The following is a 17629-nucleotide window of genomic DNA, read 5'->3' on the forward strand; positions in this document are numbered from 1 at the left end:
ATTTATTTCATTTTTCCCCTCTCATTGCAGAACGCACTCTCTCTCTCATCAGTGGCATGGTGATGACTAACCAGCCGGCTGCAGTAGTGAGACCGTTGTGAACAACGGAGCACCATCAGTAAAAGTAGTCAGCAACAGTAGCCGCCAGCATCATCATCATCATCATCGGTCGCACCAAAGCGGAGTTCAAATATATTTTGCAGCTTTCAAACAAATTATTCAATTAGCCTACCCCGCTAGATGGATACCTAGTGTGTGTGTGATGCAAAAGTGACCAATCAGCGACACAAGTGAGAGTGAAATTAATCAAAGAAAGTGCGTTCTGCATAGCTTCCGGCCGGGCAAGAAGTGTGCAGAAAAAAAAACAGGTTGAGGTAGTGGCGAGACGGAAAAAAATCGCAATCAGCTGCAGCAGCTGATATTGGTAACAAACTCGATCGTAGATCATCAGCAACTGGTCGGCGACAAAAACGACGACGGGCCGCGAAGAAAGATGGTCAGTAGGGCAGGCGTTTCTTCTTGGCTGCGGCCACTGGTAGTGATAGTGTGTTTCGGCCTAGTGATAAATTTCACGCTGGCCAACAGTCCAGCTAGCACCACCGCGTCCGATGCGACGACTGTCACCGAAGAAAGTGCAACCGAAAGCGACCGGGGCGATGATGGCTACCATAATCAGACGATGATTAGCAGTGATAGTGACAGTTTAGGTGCTGATATCGGCAACCAGTCCAGCACGACGCAGCTGCCGGTGAAGGTGGGCGTAGTACCACGGAGAAAGCCGCTGTTTTCTACCGGAAACCGCCTCTGGGATGCGCTGATTGCCGAGTGTCTCCGAAAGCCGACATTTGCATGCATCCAGAAGAATGTATACAGTTTCTTGGGCGAGTCGCTGGACGTTGGCGATTTCAACGTCAGCAATCGGCTGATGTTCGTCAAGAACCGGGTCGATTACACCAAGTACACCCGCGAGGCGAACGAGGACGATCATCATGAGGCTGATAATGAGATACCGGATGCGAGAGCAGGTAATTAGCGTACTGAGACTGTGGGGTTGAGAAAGGAGTCCCTTGTAACTAGCCGGTGGGTAGTTATGCGAAAATTAGCCATTAATAATTAATTATTGGATGATTAAATGAGTTAGTTGTCAGGCCGGTTTACTGTTTACGTCGTGATATGCCATTGACAGGTTAGCGGGAATTGCTCATAATTACTGATCAAAAAGTGAAACTAATGAAAACTATAACGTATATTTCTAGAGAAAATTTTCAATAGGACGTAAGTAACAATGAGAGATTCTCTTTGAGGTCTTTCTCTTCTGTTCATTACTCGGCCATTTCAACATTTACTACTCTACTCTTTGCATAATATTGTAGTAAAAACCGTCGGCTTTCGACATGTACTGAAAAATTAGTACAAAATGTTGTAATGACGTCGTCATAAACGAAAGAGAAAGTAAACAAAGAGAGGCTCTCAATGTTACTTACGTCCTATTGCATTTTTTTTCTTGATTTCTCAAACAAATATGATTTGGTCGTTCACCCCTCCCCTAGGTTGACGATTTTGAGGTATAGCAAACATCATCAAGCACATTTGTGAATCAGTTTTAAAAAAAACAGTGACAGACAACTGCTTTAAGTTGGTTATTGCATTACGCCTCGATAGTGGTGCATCGAGGATAGCGAACGAGCTTATGGGCCTTTTTTAAATTTTGTATCTTTGCACACTCCCCACCCCTGTGGGCTGTGTTTGCAAACATTGTTCAACTGGTTAATGGTAGTGTTTGTGTGCACGGCTCGCAGTGGGAGTCATTGTGTGTCGCTTTATCGGTCGACTTCGTCATCTTGAACAGGCCAATTAATTAAATAAAGAAATGTAGGAGTAGAAACCTATTTGTTAGTTTTTGGCACTAATGTGCAATTATTATGTGCTGCCATATGGCTATCTGTGTATGTGTTCGTCTGAGTATTTGTGACAGCTGGATCAGGGAATGGATACAGAACTGGCGCATATGATAAAATAGTTGGTAAATCGGGTGTTCAATTTGTGCATTCGATTCTATTCACTTAGGAAGATCCGATTGGATCAATTGGGGTATTAATTTACCGACGCACGTGAATCATCCGTTCCCGCTCAGCTTAGCATGAGAAATCCTGTTGTTGTTGTACTTCTTTTAGTTTGCTTTTCCAGTACTAATGTATACCAAAAATAATATTGGTCGATTTATACACTTCTAATTAATCTCTATGCATCTTTTTTTCTTTATGCGGAATATATCTTAAATTAGATTCATACTAACCCTCACTAACACAATTAATTGCATATTCTCTCATATATACTCACAATCTCCTATTCCAAACGTACATACGCTCGAGCCCTTCGCGATCACACTATCACGTAATTAGTGAACGCCCACTCCAACAGAGACAGATATGCACCCCTAGGCTCGAACGCTAAAACTCAGACTTTTCACGCACACACCACCACATGATGATCTATTACATCTTGATCATGATCTGGTTTTCGTAGTTGTGAATTAGTACACAAAATCAGAACAATCTGGATATTTTCTCGTCAACTATTTCACTAAATTCGGCATTTTATTCATGAATCTCTTCATCCCTCATTAATAAATCCGTGATTTTTAACGCTAATCATGACTCCATATCCGTGCTGGTGAAATAGTACACAAAATCATAAAGTATTCATGAATACGTGACCTGTTTCATGATTCCTAATATAATAGTCGTGACATAACATTCGTGTACGCAAAAAATTGTTCACAAAATCATGAAATGTTTTTTATATATTCCTGGTCGACAGATCAAAAAATATCCATGTATTCGTGAACTGGTTCACGATTTTCATAATAATAGTCATGACTTACCATTCGTGCTCGTCAAAAAGTTCACAAAATCATGCAATGATATTTATATATTCGTGAACTAGCTCTTGATTATTAGTACAATGGGTATGATTGACCATTAGTGCTCGTGAAATAGTTCACAGAATCATGGAATTTTGACGGAAATTAGTTCCACAAATTTTCCATATTTTTCGTGGAATCATTTTCGTTTCATGCACTTTTTCTTCACTAATAGCTACGCAGGCGAATGCAAGCAAAATGCTGAAAACAAGGTTCGATTTCAGTATGTCTCATCAGCAAACAGAAACTCTTCGCTTACGGGACATCGTAAGATAGAAGTCGGTTTAGTGTATTCACAAGTAGTGTTTCCAATTTTGGACTTAGCGTCAGCCCGGTGCATTTGTCAAGTGCCGTGGTTCTGAAGAGACGAACTCGAAACGCCAACACCTGGACTAATTATAGTTAGGTTTAGTGCCCCTCATACATAAAGATGGTATTAAACCAATTTTCTCCTTAGGGAATAGTATAGGGTTTTTTCCTTCGAATTGTATGAATCTGAAATGTATTTTATAAACTATCCTATTTTTTTTTTTTTTGATTATGTAGGTCTTAACTAGGGGTCATTCGCCTCTTTTCGGGTTAGAGAAATCTCTTTAGAAAAATCACTAACCCTATCGATTGTCGATTCGTATTCTCGTTATGAAATCATAGAACTTTTGGATTGGCAATTAGTTAAAAGATCCGATGTTTCTGAATTTTATCAGCATCGAATCTATTTCCAGTTTACTCCTGAGAATTTTCCACATTCAACAAGGTACTTTTAATAAAAATTGATTGAAGAATAATAGAGATGAACGCACGAAAAAATTATTAAATTTGATATTAATGGCAAAAGCTTCGCAACTTTTTGAAACTAATTGTAACCACACTAACATAGCTCAATGTTCTCGATAAACAAAATCTACCTACAGGTTGTCAGATAAAAAGTGACAAAAAACGCATCACGCATATTCGAAAACTGAAACAAGAATTTCTGTAGGCTCATCACCTACAAACCGCCAAAAACATGTATAAAGTTCAACCCAATGTACCCACAAGAAGAAAAATAAATTAATTTATCCCATCGCCAGGGATGCAACATTGAAATCTGTGTTTCGATTGAAAAATCTTTTTACCATCTGTGATATCCAAAACAGAAGAAAAATCTGTGTGAAATTTTTAAAAAATCGGTGACAAATCGAAATATTTCCCAAAATCTGTTGAAATCTGGAACATTTTCATAAAAATGGCAAACATTTGTCACCTGTGAAAAAGAATCTGACGAAAAATTGGTAAAACAAATTCGTTACACTACAGAAAAATCTGTGAATGTGGCAACCCTGTCCAACGCAACTCACATGCAACACATGCGCACGTCGCACGGTGCGGGGTTGAACTCAATCCAAACAGTCTGGAAATCAAAAATATGCAAGCCCCACATGGTCCAATTGTGTACGAGTCAATGCCACCACAGCCGAAACCCTACAGTAGAAGAAGACGCTATGTATTTTCGGCAGTGGTGGCATCACCACGTACACGCTTTAACCGTGTAAAACTTGCACCCGTTTCCCTGCTGTGTGCAGTTTATGGTGCGCTCCCCACCCCTCCGTGCGAATCGAAACCATGCTCGTACACGAACGATTGTACCGTCCGCACAAACTAGCCATGGTGTTGCTCGTTTAATATCCGAGGGACGAATGACTAAAACGGACACGCTACACCTCTATTTGTATGCTACCCGTATTTTATTGAGTCACTTAGGTGCGAGTGTGTGCTAATGTTGCCGACAATATTTAGCGTCTAGCGATTATTCTACCTACTGTCTGAACAATACAATCAACATGTTGCTCATTTGGCAAGAGAGCATCGACTGATACAAAACAAACACGCGTTACCTGTATAAATAACTTTCCCGTATGTGAAGAGATGCTTTTTGGCGGCTCTGCCTGAAATAGGCTTTAAAATTGCGCATTTCCCCTGTCGTTTTGGAAGGATTTTTTAAAAATCCGTTTTTGCTTTATCTGAAGTAGTCGACATTTTGCGACGAAACACGTGTACATATTTCCGATCAGACAGTGCAAAAATATTGCGATTATGTTCAGTTGAACGAAAGTTATTCGTATTTAAAAACTGGGAAAATTTCTCAGTAAAATTTTTTTGGAGCGGGACCCCAGTATAGAAACGTTAGAAGTATTCTACTTCAAAACGAACGCGATTTTCATTATCACAAAATTCCCTAAAATCTGCGTAAAAATTTATTTTTGCTAGTTGGTTTACAGGCATCTGAGAAAATAGTTGAATTAAATTGTAATACTCTTACTATGTTATTTCTTTTTGCACCTTATCGTTTCTATTTTCCTTTTTTCGGTGTCGGTAAAGTTTATTTAGACTTTTATCTTGAGTTAAGGACCTTATTATTTATTATCTATAATCATTCTAATCAACATATTCTCCAATTCGGCTTGGCCGTGGATTTCCGGTACAAATATTTATTTTGCGTCCGTTTCGCAGGAATGTTTCATCATAAATTAGTTATAATATGCATATACCTAGCACAAAACGATTGAAATTTTCTCACAACATTTACTGTGCCAAGTAGGTTGAATATGTTTCCATAAATGGCTACTCTACACTGACAAGTTGCCACGCATATCAAATCAGATTGGACATTGAAGTATTCCAGATCGGGAGCTAACCGTAGAAATACAAATTAGAAGGGGAAAGGCCAAGATATGAGCCGTGACAGTTGCCGGGAATACGAAGTAAGTAAAGGAAGCTGATGATCAGTATTTGAGAGAGATTAAGAGTTATTGTTATTGCACGGTGTTTTGTTTTCATGCATTTATACTGTTAATATTTCATACTCACACAATCTAAATATTGAAAGTTAATTCAAATTTTATTAGAAGTTTCGGATGCAAAAAATCGATTTAAAAAAGATGCCAATTTACATACTGCTAGATCGATTAAGCAGTGATCTGTGTATGCATATGTCATCAAACATCAAACACACGGTTTAGATCAACGTTAAATGCAAGGGGTAAATACCTCAACTTCGCAAAAAAATGCTCTTAATGCTTGATATTATTTCACGCATTATTTTTTGAAAAAAAAAATCACAATCACTATTTAGCAAATTTACCAAACTTACCGGATATCTATGTATATGAACTTATTGGAATCTAAACTGTTTAAGGAATCCCTAGGATAAAATTCCGCGCCCATAACCATTTACAATTTACACTTTTTTAATGTATTGTTCCGAATTCCGGGTAACCGTTGACAAATTTTTAAACGTAATTCTCGTAGTTCCTAGTCTTCTTTTTGAACCGAGAGTAATTTTGCATCCAAATCTTCATTTCTGTTAAGGTGAACTAAAAAAAATGCGGTTATTTCATACTTCTTTCGAAAGCAACGAAATTTCTTCTGACAACGACAAAGCAATCCGTTTGGTTCAGTGCCCGACATCTGCCTATATCGCTCACATCACTGACCCAATTCGTTTAGAACAGACGGCGAAAGTAACGCTGATTCTCCCAGCCAACCACAACAACAACACATAAGGGGCGCTCTTCACCCAGAAACAAATCTTACCTTGGCAAACAAACCCAAATTACTGTTTCGATGCTTTTCACACCGGCAGACAGCGGAGCGCGAAAATCTGATTACGCATACACCGTCATCTGGCTGTGCCCGAGTGAGGCATATTTTCCCGAATAGTTCAAGATCTTTAGCACACTCGCGGTAAAAAAGAATTTTCAACCGTCCCGGTTCGGTCGGTTATGGGGCATCATCGGAGGTACCGGGTACACAAAAAAGCACGTGCCAAACCAGAGTCGGTTGGCTGCCGCACTGTTATGATGCGGTTTCTATCTCAAGGGGTACATTGTCGAAACAAACGGAACACAGAGATGGGGTATCCAAAAACAGTTGTTTGTCTGAACGCGCGAAAGACGACGCGAGGGGAAGATACTGGTGGTCAGCAGGCCTTCCGCAAACGGACGAAGCTGAGGATGGTTGTTGATTCACAAGTGTTTTTGGGCAATAAGCGCGCCGTCGAATTCCTCTTGCCAAACAATTTATCGAGGGGCGGCTCGGTACGTGCCGCAAACCCGGTGAAGCAATTACGTTTTACGCTTTGCTTACGTGTGTAAATTTTTATATCTTTATTTTGATTTGCTATCCCGTTCGTTCGGAACGAACTTGCCTGCTGTCAAACTACTCGTATAAAATAATGAAAAATTTCTCTTATTATGCGTCCTTGGCACGTGAGTTAAATAAAAGCATTGGATGAAATGTCTGTTCATCATCGGTACCGATGCATTTCTCACTAACAATTCATGCAAACCTGTTTTCTACGCAAGAAGTGAAACCAGCCGTGAGGAATTTCAAACTTTCAAACTTCAATGCACCCTTACATTCGTAAATGTTAGTATGTTTTGATTGTCGCAAGCTTCTACTTTATCGATTTGGTTAGTTATTTATTATCGACGAAATTACCGACTAAAGACCCTGACTGACTGATTCTGCTTCAGTGGCAGAGTATTCTGTTTGAGTATGATATATAAAAATGAGCCTTTAGAGAAATGAGCGATGTTTAATTGAAAGGCGGACTGATATTTGAATAATGGGTTACGCATGCTTTCTGACCATGTTGTTCCACTCGGATGAAACATCTGTCTCCTGACAGTAGAAGTCGAAACCATGTTTCACACTTCCCTTCGATCTAGGTTACCTATAGGTGTCTTCCGGCTCTAGTTTTCCGTTCTAAGTATAAATTTTCTCCAAATATCTACTCGTCTTTCAGTTTCATATCCTTCACTTCTCTTAGTCGTCCATGTACCAAAAAAAAACATATTCAATTAAATACGTATAACAAAAATCGATCTTCTATGCATTTAATCCTGAGCATATAGATAATCAAGCTTCAGTAGAACTGACAAAATTTTACCAAAAATTGCTGAATTTACATCAAAGATTTAAGAGAACAGTTGTACCACACACACTAATCATTCAAACGACCTTCCCATCACAGCATAATTGTGATCGGAAATGGTCGAGAGTGTCTCCTCGAGAAACAGGTTGTCTCCATAAACTGTGTTACCGTGTGTAGTTCAATTCACCGAGATATGTTTATTTAATAGCTTCACGAACACTTCGTCCGGTACTTCGACCGCATTCAACAGACATACCTGCCTTTGAATAGATTACTCTTTTTGGTAGCAGCGGGGAAAGGGACGAGCGTCCCATCGCATCGCATCGCGTCGCGCCATTTTCATCTTCCACGAGAAACCAAGGATCATACACAAACCATTCATTGGACTGAAGTTTTCCCTTTTCGCTGCGTATTCGATCACGATTTCTATGCGACAAGTTTTCACTCTCGTTTGAGAAGTACCTCTGCCTAGTACCTAGTGGCGGAGGCCGGTTCTGCTCTAACCTATGTAAAACCGGCTCCAGTTGGCACAGAGTGCCGCCCTGAGCGAGGAACTACCGGGAGGTGGAGAGTTATCCAATCACGAGATGAAGATGCTCTCCGGTACCGGTTTTATGACCTACACAGAAAGGTACTGACGGCTGCCTACCGGTTGGCCGGGGTCCGACAAACGTTGTAAGTGCTGTTCAAACCAGTTTGCGGTGGAATGCTTTCACTCTCGATTCGCGAGACACGACGAGAGTTTGTCTTGATTATCCATGTTGCTTGCGATATGCAGGGAATATCCCTGATAGATACTTGGCAGAATATTGATGTTAATGGGGACAGAAACCAATTTGAATATAGAAATTGTAGTTAGCAGAACTGTGAAAGAAAGGTATCATTGAGTCGTAGTTTTCGTTTATTTATTTATTTTTAAACTTAATACTACTTAGAAAAGTTGGATTTGATTTCATTTTTTAAGCATTTCAAAAACGTTGGAATTGGTCAGCACCCGAAATCTGTTGCAGATCGACTGTGGTCACTTTTTGTCACGAACACGTCCCTGCAGATATCTCCCAAAAAAACTAGGAAGTTTGATACCCATTTTGATAATGTAGCTGTAAGCTTCATAATTGACTGCTACTCTGAGTTGAAAGGGAGTGGTCCAACTGGAGCTTACAGCTGGATTCTCGGGAAGGGTTCCCTGTCAGATTCACTCACCACAATTGCAGATGAGATGGAAAATGTCGCCCAGTGAATTAGGCCAATTGCAGCGATCCGTGATTCTAATTGTTATATTGAGTGTATGGTTCAGATGTCAACATTTCATAATCACGAGGGAACGAGCTTGAGACCGCTTTTACAATTTATTTTTTGCCAGAAATCGTGTGATCTATGGATTACGCCTAAATTATTACGTTTGAATCAATGGCCTCTTCGGAGGAGTTTGTGGACATTATAAGTCCTTTCATATGGTGTTGTGATTTTACTGATTAATCTTCCTTAATAGTGAGTTTTTTGTTTTTCTTGCAAGTACATAGGTCAGTATTTAGTCAGACCAGACTAAAATCTCAAAAAGTCATTACCTCACAGCACTGGATGAAGAATTTCTTCAGCCAGATTCGACTTTTGCCAGATTTGGAAAAAGGTGCAATAAGCATAAATTATGGCAAAATTAATTTTTTTTTATTCATTTCGTTTATTTGATAGACACAAATGCGTTAGCTTGGCGGTGTTAAATTCTTTTGTTTTTACATGAATAGTTGTACACTGTGAGCCAAACACCCATAATTATTGAAAACCTAAATGCACCAAAAGAGTCTGTCATTGTTACTTTTCCGCTGATAAGTCGATCGGTTTGACATTTGTTTCTAGCTTTTTAAACAATATGCTAGTAAAAACCATCGTACATTCATAGAACATAATATAGTCAAGTTTTATAATAACTCCGTAATATTCGAAAAATACAAAAAAAAACAACGAAAAGCTCTCATTTGCAATTACATCATTTTCAAAAAATCTACTATTCAATTTTCTCGACATTATTTGGTCAGATTACAGATGGTCGGGTTTCAATTTTTTCGAACCTGAACCCGAGAGCTTGAAAATTGAAAAACCCGACCCGAGCCCGAATAATTAAAAATTTCAAAACTCGTACCCGCGAATCAAAATATTGTTAAACCCGACCCGAACCCGAGAATTTCAAAATTTCAAAACCCGAACCCGACCCTAACCAGAAAATCTATAATTTGAGAAACCCGATCCGAACGCGACTTGTTAATTCGGAGAATCAACCAAAGATCCCGACGATTTTTAATTTTAGGCACCCGAACTGGATCCTGGACTCATTTAAGAATTATAGAATTACTCGAACCTGAAGTAACACCATATGCGTGCAATAGAGGTGGTCGGGTTTCAATTTTTTCAAACCCGAACCCGAGAGTTTGAAAATTGAAAAACCCGAACCCGACCTGAGCCCGAAATTATAAAATTTAAAAAACACGAACCCGAACACTTTAAAGTTGAAAAACCCGACCCGAAACCGAGAATGAAAATATTGTTAAACCCGAACCCGAGAATTTCAAAATTTCAAAACCCGAACCCGACCCGAACCAGAAAATTTATGCAATATTCCCAAATGGGAAAATTTTGGACAGAGCCAAATTTTTGTGCATAAGGACACAAGACCTTACATAAAGTATAGTTTTTTGTTTTAGTGTTTCGGATTCTCCTCGTCAGCAACTAGCACCAACTGGGTGTTTAGTTAGACGATGCATCTGAACTAAAAAAAATCCCATTTGGGAATATTGCATAGTCCCAGGCGTCGGCTCACGGGGAAACAAAAAAGTTTAATGATGACCCGTATAAATAAATACAATTTCAGAAACGTTTCGAACTAGGGTTACTGCTCCCTAATTCATCTTAGCACCTCTATTCATCTCACCCATTTGAACACGTTAGTTAAAGCAGTATCTACTATCTCTATTGAACGCATTAGCTCAAATGGTAGGATGAATAAGGGTTCGTTGTACTCGACTTTTCGCTTTGCTCAAACGGGAGCATTTCACATTTTCCAGGCAAACATTTAAACTATGCTGCTTCTTAGAAACGTAGCAAAGGTGATGATACCTATTTAAACGCAATCCAGTCACTCTAAGTCGAGTTATCAACTAAACAGTGTGACATTCAGACTAATGAGATGAATAAGGGCACGTCTACCCTATTTCCAAGCTCTTCATATAATACTCACCATATTGCGAATACTACTGATATGTTCCATAATTATAATTCAATTATTAAACTGCCATATTCATTTTAGTTACTACTTCCAATATCTTCCGTGTATCCTATATTTAAGATTTGTATACTACATTATTCTTTTGTGCCAGAGGTTGATATTACTCTGGTGATCTTTATTATTCGTATATCTGTTTACCCTGCTGCAAAAACCTGTAGATTAACATGATCATAAATCCTCGTCTTACAATATTACGGCGATAGCTCAATTCGATAAAGCGTCAGTTCACTTAGTGCCAACGAAGCTTTCTTCAAAAGATGGCTTGTAACGAAATAAAACTTTTTTAATCGATAATTTATTACATGTATTGAATTAAGCTATGACAAATGGCAATTCGTATTCGACAGTTTACACGACGTCACCCGCGTTACTGGTCAAACTTTTGTCGACGAGTGTCAATCAAGATTTTCTGACGCGTTCTTAACCCTTTATAAGGCCCAGAGTTTGGGGCTATTATTAATAGAAGCACGCTTTTCTCACTTAGTTTAGAATATTTTTACATTTATTTCGTAATAAAAACTGTTTTGAAAATGTACTACTACCGCCCGTTAGAAGACGTCAGTCTTTGTAATGTTTGACGTATTTCCAACGAGATAGGTGCAATGATAAAGACCAATCGAGCTGGATCAGAAATTCAGAAAGAAATTAGGGTGGGTTACTGGATATTACCTAATTAACAGTAAATAACCCCTGGAATCTGAGGATAAGTTGAAAAATGAGATCACAGATTACAGACGTACATTCATTCATTTTATTTTTTTCATTGCAATTTTTACCACTCATAAAACAAATTTTCAGGTTAAAAGTAGGTGTTTTTACAAATTAGCATCACCAACTTATTGGGTCTAGAGATTTTTTTTTCAAAATCGACCTAATTTTATTTTTTTATTTCGATTATAGAGGTTTTAATCTTAAGGTTATTCGCCTCTTCGGGTTAGAAAAATTTTTTATGAAAAATTTCTAATTCTATGTGCGGGGTCGGGACTCGAACCCAGGTGCGCTGCGTACAAGGCAATCGATTTACCAACTACGCTACGCACACCCACCTAATTTTATTGTCCAAAAGGAAAACGCCGTATTTTTTTTTTTCAAAAAACTCTTCACCAATCTGACACTTTTCACTGCATCTCAATAAAAAGTAATAAGAAGAGTTGCCAGACTCCTAACAATTAGATTTCATAAGATTGGAACACTTCTCACTTCATATTCCTACGTTATGAACAAATCGAAAAGGTGGCAATATAGTTTCCACTGCCTTATAACGCCATTTTGTGTACTGATATTGGACAGAGAGGATCAATAGACCAAATGAATCGCTTGGCAAAGAGCCAATTGGGAAAACGGGTTACCCGACCTAATGCAATTTGGTCGAATGCCATTTAGTCGAATATCGAATCTTTATCGATTAACTGAATGAGATGGATTCCGTTCATTCGGTAGTTTGACCGAATTACCGTAATTGAGGAACGTTTAAATATGATTGGATTAGTATTTAGTGTAATTTATTTACCTTATATTGAATTCTATTATTATTTTACCCTTGTGTCTTTTTTATTATATGGGAGATATTCGGAGAGATACGTACTGCGGAAAAAATTTAAAAACCTTTTTTCGAAATCCGTATAAAAACAGGGCAAAAAACCGCTTTATTCGACGGTTTTTGACATCATCATCACCGGCCGATGGCCGAACAATACGAGTGTTCGAAACATGCCCGAATGTATTTTAGATATCCGGATCACTTGATCCTGAGCCACCATGCTCCAGTCTTCCTGAACGCCCAACACACGCGCATCTTCCACGATTGCACCCAGTCAGCGCGGGTGGGGTCTGCCCCTCTTCTAGGTTCTCTGCTGAGCATAACTTTGGCTGATATCTCTTCCGGCTTTCGCGCTACATGACCAATCCACCGAAGTCTACCTTGTCTTATCGGTCTTCCAATGTCAGCATTTTTGTATACTTGGTACATCTCGTGATTAATGGGTCTGCGCCATCTTCCAGTTACTACTGTGCCGCCGAGTACAGAATGCAGTTTTTTTTCTTAAACACACTTATCCAGCACTCGATGGTCTACTTCCTTCAATGCCTTATGAAGCAGGGAGCCATCGGTGTTTTATATAGAGCAAGTATTGTGCACGTATGTAGGCTACAGGACTTTAGCAAACCATAGAAAATCCTACTCGCAACCTAACACGCCGTTTTATCTCGCCTTACTTTTTACATTATTTTCCCATTATTAATGTAAGGGATGCTGCGATTCAAACTTTAAACTCATTTTTCTTGAAAACATTAAAATGTCACTTAGTTCGGTTTGACCTAACACCGACCATATATTAAGATTATGTTTTCGGCAAGGTTGTAGCGCATACTTTTGGCAACATCTTCGCTGAAAAAAAACACAAACTCCGTATCTGTAATACCCTGCAACAGTATTGCTCCTTGTTTGTGTGAGGAGAACCCCTTAAAAGCAAATTTTTTAATATATCTTTTTATATATCATCCTGACAAGATCCGCATGTTCCGCAAAAAAAAGTTTGTAATATCAAAATGGACAACATTGGCTTATCTCATATTTTTTCGATGTAATTCGGCAAGGTTTGAAAAAATATATAGTTATATCAAGGTCTGTCATTTGCTGCTGATTTTCGTGATTAATACTCCTAGAAGTGAGATTTTTCAATTAATTTTATTTTTTGGTAGATGTCATGAGTTGACGTCGTCGGAAAAGTTGTGGAGATTGCTTTCACGATTATCATCGCTAAGTCTCTTCTTTGAATACTTTAGGAGCTATCGCTCGTTACATTTGGATATTTTGATCAAATATCTTTTTCAAATACGAGTCTTATATATTGGAAGAATTTATGCTATTTATTTATATCTCGAGCATTTCTAAAGATTATTGGACATTTTTTGAAAAACGTTGTTTTTTTTTTGTTTTTTTTTCATTTTGACTATAGATTCCCCTCTTTTTTCGGGTTAAAAAAATCTCTTTCAAAAATCTCTAACCCTATTTGCGGGGTTGGGAATCGAACCCAGGTAAGCTGCGTACAAGGAAATTGATTTACCAACTACGCTATGCCATACCCAAAAACATTTTTTTTCTAATCGTCTCTACTCTACTGGAGACTACGAGAGGCAAATAAAACCCATTGATATTTATGGAATTAATATTGCGCTTCTAATTGCAAAATGCTGCCCATTTTTGCCTGTTCAAAAGTTATTACTAATGAAACTTTCGATAAGTTTTTTCAAAATCTATCCAATAGCTTCTAATTCACAAAATCTCTCTCTTCTGGAAGATAGCTTTATCTGTAATATTTAAGAAGTTATGTTGAAAAACGTTTTTGACGGGTCATTCACAAACAGCAGTCTACAACTTCGAGTGTATTATAAATATAGGTTTTTTGTCTTGAGTGACATTTTTGAAGATATCAGCATGTTTTTCAAGCCTTAAAAAATCTCCCTTCATGGGGGATCAATCACTGAACCGACATCCTGAAAATGAAGGTCTTGGATCATCGTAAACCGTCCGAGAAGACATCATTTTTGTGCACTTTTCCTTTTTATTTGTGTCAATACTTTATCGCACGTTTTTCCAAAACAAAACATTGTGCAGAGGTGTGTTTTCATGTTTGCTAGATCGCGAGCGTAGGACGATCGCGAACGGTTCGAGCGTTTGTATGTTAACATAGCGTCTTTGAGTATTAATTAAGTTTTGTTTTTTTGTGTTTCTGTTTATTTTGATTATTTTGTTTAATACATCAACAGGCATATCAAAGCCCCAATGATGTTAGCCTAAATACTAATCTTATTTCTAATACTCAAGTCGCACATAAAAACAATAATCATACAATAATTACAAACAAAGAATAAAAAGGTCAAGTGTTGTTAACGAAATGATTAAACAATCTGGAGAAACGTACACGCAGAGTATGTCGAGAAACGTTGAAATCAAATGCTGAAGCTACCTGGTTGAAAATTCGTTGCAGACCAGTGATGGCTCCATACATACTATAATTTGTGCGTCGCAATGGCAACCGGAACATATTGTTGTTACGTAGTGCTCGAGGTGCGACGTTTGTTCCAAAATAGCTGGGGCATCTATACGGCCTTGCAGAGTGTCAGCGATGAACAAAGCTCTTGCGGTATTCCATCGAACATGTAGGGGCTTGAGTTGAATCAGCTGACATCGGTTTTCATAGCTAGGTAGTCGGACAGGATCTCTCCACGGCAATCTACAGAGCGCAAAACGTAAAAAGCGTCGCTGCACACTTTCAATTCTTTCAACGCCATTATTATAGTTCGGGCTCCCCACTCAGGGCAATATTCTAGAATTGATCGGGATAAAGAACAGTACAACGATTTAAGACAATAAACATCCGTAAAGTTTTTGGCTATCCTGAATATGCATCCCAGCGCTCGAGACGCTTTACCTACTGCATAGGATACGTGTTGTTTAAACGTAAGTTGAGAATCCAGAATCACTCCCAGATCCTTCACGTGACTGACACGTTCGATTTCTGTCTCTAGTAGACGGTAGTTAAAATAAATCGAATCCTTCTTCCGTGAAAAAGATATTACCGAGCACTTCTTCGGGTTTACATACATGCGGTTCGTATTGCACCAATCAGCAAGGACTTGAAGCTGCTGTTGGAGAACTCTGCAATCTTCAATTGAACGAATTAGGCGAAAAATCTTGGTCATCTGCGAACGATAATCGTGGAGTCTTCAAAATTAGATGTACATCATTGAAGTATATCAGAAACATCAACGGTCCCAAGTGGCTTCCTTGAGGTATTCCAGATGTCGAAGAGAATGCAGAATTCATCTCGTCAGTAACTAGCACCATCTGGGTGTCTAGTTAGACGATGTATCTAAACTAGTACCCAAATTAGCACTAGTTAGACACAAAAAATTCCAAACAGTTCACACGACATATGTGAACGCCTAAAGCCACATGTCCCGAGTGATGTCCCGGGAAGCAAATATAACTCTGGTTTGCTGACGAGAAAGCGAAGACGAACTCTTGTCTTTTGGTTCAAGAAACCAAACGCCTGGTATTATGCAATAAAAATTGGACTAAACCGTTTTGCGTGTTAAGGGCAAGTATTTGTATTTGAGTATTTGCGCGAGCCGCGAGCCTGATGTTTAATTTTGAGTGTGTTAATGGTCCAACTGAGGGCATGGATCTAGGCTGCTGTTTGTATAATCGCACTTGAGACCGCGCTTTTAAACTCGCTGGTGTTAAAACGTTCACTTAATCACATACGCGCTTTTATGGTTGCAAGATCACGGGCGTAGGTTTTCGTGGATGATCGTAGTTGCTTGTCTCTGTGATCACGGTCGTATTCTATGATATTATAAATTAGTTTGTGTAACCGTATTACTGCTTGCATATTCGCGTGAGCTTTTGAATGTTCGCGCAAACCACGATTTGGAGTGTGCGGTTCAGATCTAAAAAGGAGTGAGCTCCTCCTTAGTGAGTGTCACTAAGGTATAAGGCTTGAGACTTCTAGTGTATATAAGTTTGTTTCTTTTTTTTAGGTAAAGAATTTAGGGGCCATTTGCATATTCGCGTGGGTTTTTGAATGTTCGAGCGGACCGTCATTCTGACGTTTAATTTCATAGTGTACGGTTCAGATGAAGTAAGAAAGTGAGCTCCCTAATCTCACTGAAATATGTAACTGTGACGCCCTGAGATTTGTCTTGTTGCGTTGCGTTGTGACGATGATTTTGTCGGATTACATGCCGACTTCATCATGTTTGACTGCTGATTATCTAATCAGAGATGCTTAGGAAGCGGTGGGTGAGTGAGAATTCATACCAATTCGACCCACATTAAAACCTCACCAGCATGATAGCCATCATTGCCGGCCGACCCCATCTCCATCGTTCACGGGGAAGGATAGGATACGCTCCAAGCAAGCGATGCATGGCCTATTAGGTAGTAGTGTAGTTGGTTTTCGAGCACACGATCACTTGAAAAGGAAAAGATCTTGTTTAGTTTTTATCTCTTTTTAAACTCTGGGTAGCCGGCTACCGAGAGTATCCTATGTTTTCTAAACAAAAGCAATTTGAACTCCAGATAGCCGAGTATTGCCTAGAAAAGCTAATCTTATCTGCATAATGGGCCGGACTACTTATTGCGACAGTATTCAGACAAATTTCGCTATTGCTTCTCTACAATATATTTATTGGATTGAAAACTACCGAGTGATAATACGTTGTACAGAACAAGAGTTATGGTAGCTCGAGATGTTATAAATATAGGAAAGTGTTTCCTATTTCCATATCGGATTGTTTGTGAAATACACGTACACTGAAGGGAAATGCAAAGGATCGTTAACCTGATGCACATGATTTTCAGTACGTATTGACCCGAGATCATCGATACTAGTCAGATTACAGTCCTATTCGGGCTGGTTTCCGTACAACTAATTATTGAGAAAAAAATATTAATCGACGGTTGTTGTATACAAACCGAATCTACTAAAGAAAACCAAGAAATAAT

The 17629-nt window shown here is 38.8% G+C and overlaps 1 protein-coding gene across 1 annotated transcript in view; it reads left to right on the plus strand.

Annotated features, from left to right (window-relative positions):
* The first annotated feature begins 447 nt into the window (after positions 1–447).
* The window catches only part of LOC131677389 (uncharacterized), a 56497-nt gene continuing 39315 nt past the window's right edge, over positions 448–17629 (plus strand). The window contains exon 1 of the mRNA XM_058957182.1: positions 448–1025. Within this exon, the coding sequence (XP_058813165.1) occupies positions 494–1025 (532 nt within the window). The 5' untranslated portion in view covers positions 448–493. The remainder of the gene's footprint in view (positions 1026–17629) is intronic.

The sequence above is a fragment of the Topomyia yanbarensis genome, chromosome 1 (assembly GCF_030247195.1).
Source record: "Topomyia yanbarensis strain Yona2022 chromosome 1, ASM3024719v1, whole genome shotgun sequence".
NCBI lineage: Eukaryota > Metazoa > Arthropoda > Insecta > Diptera > Culicidae > Topomyia > Topomyia yanbarensis.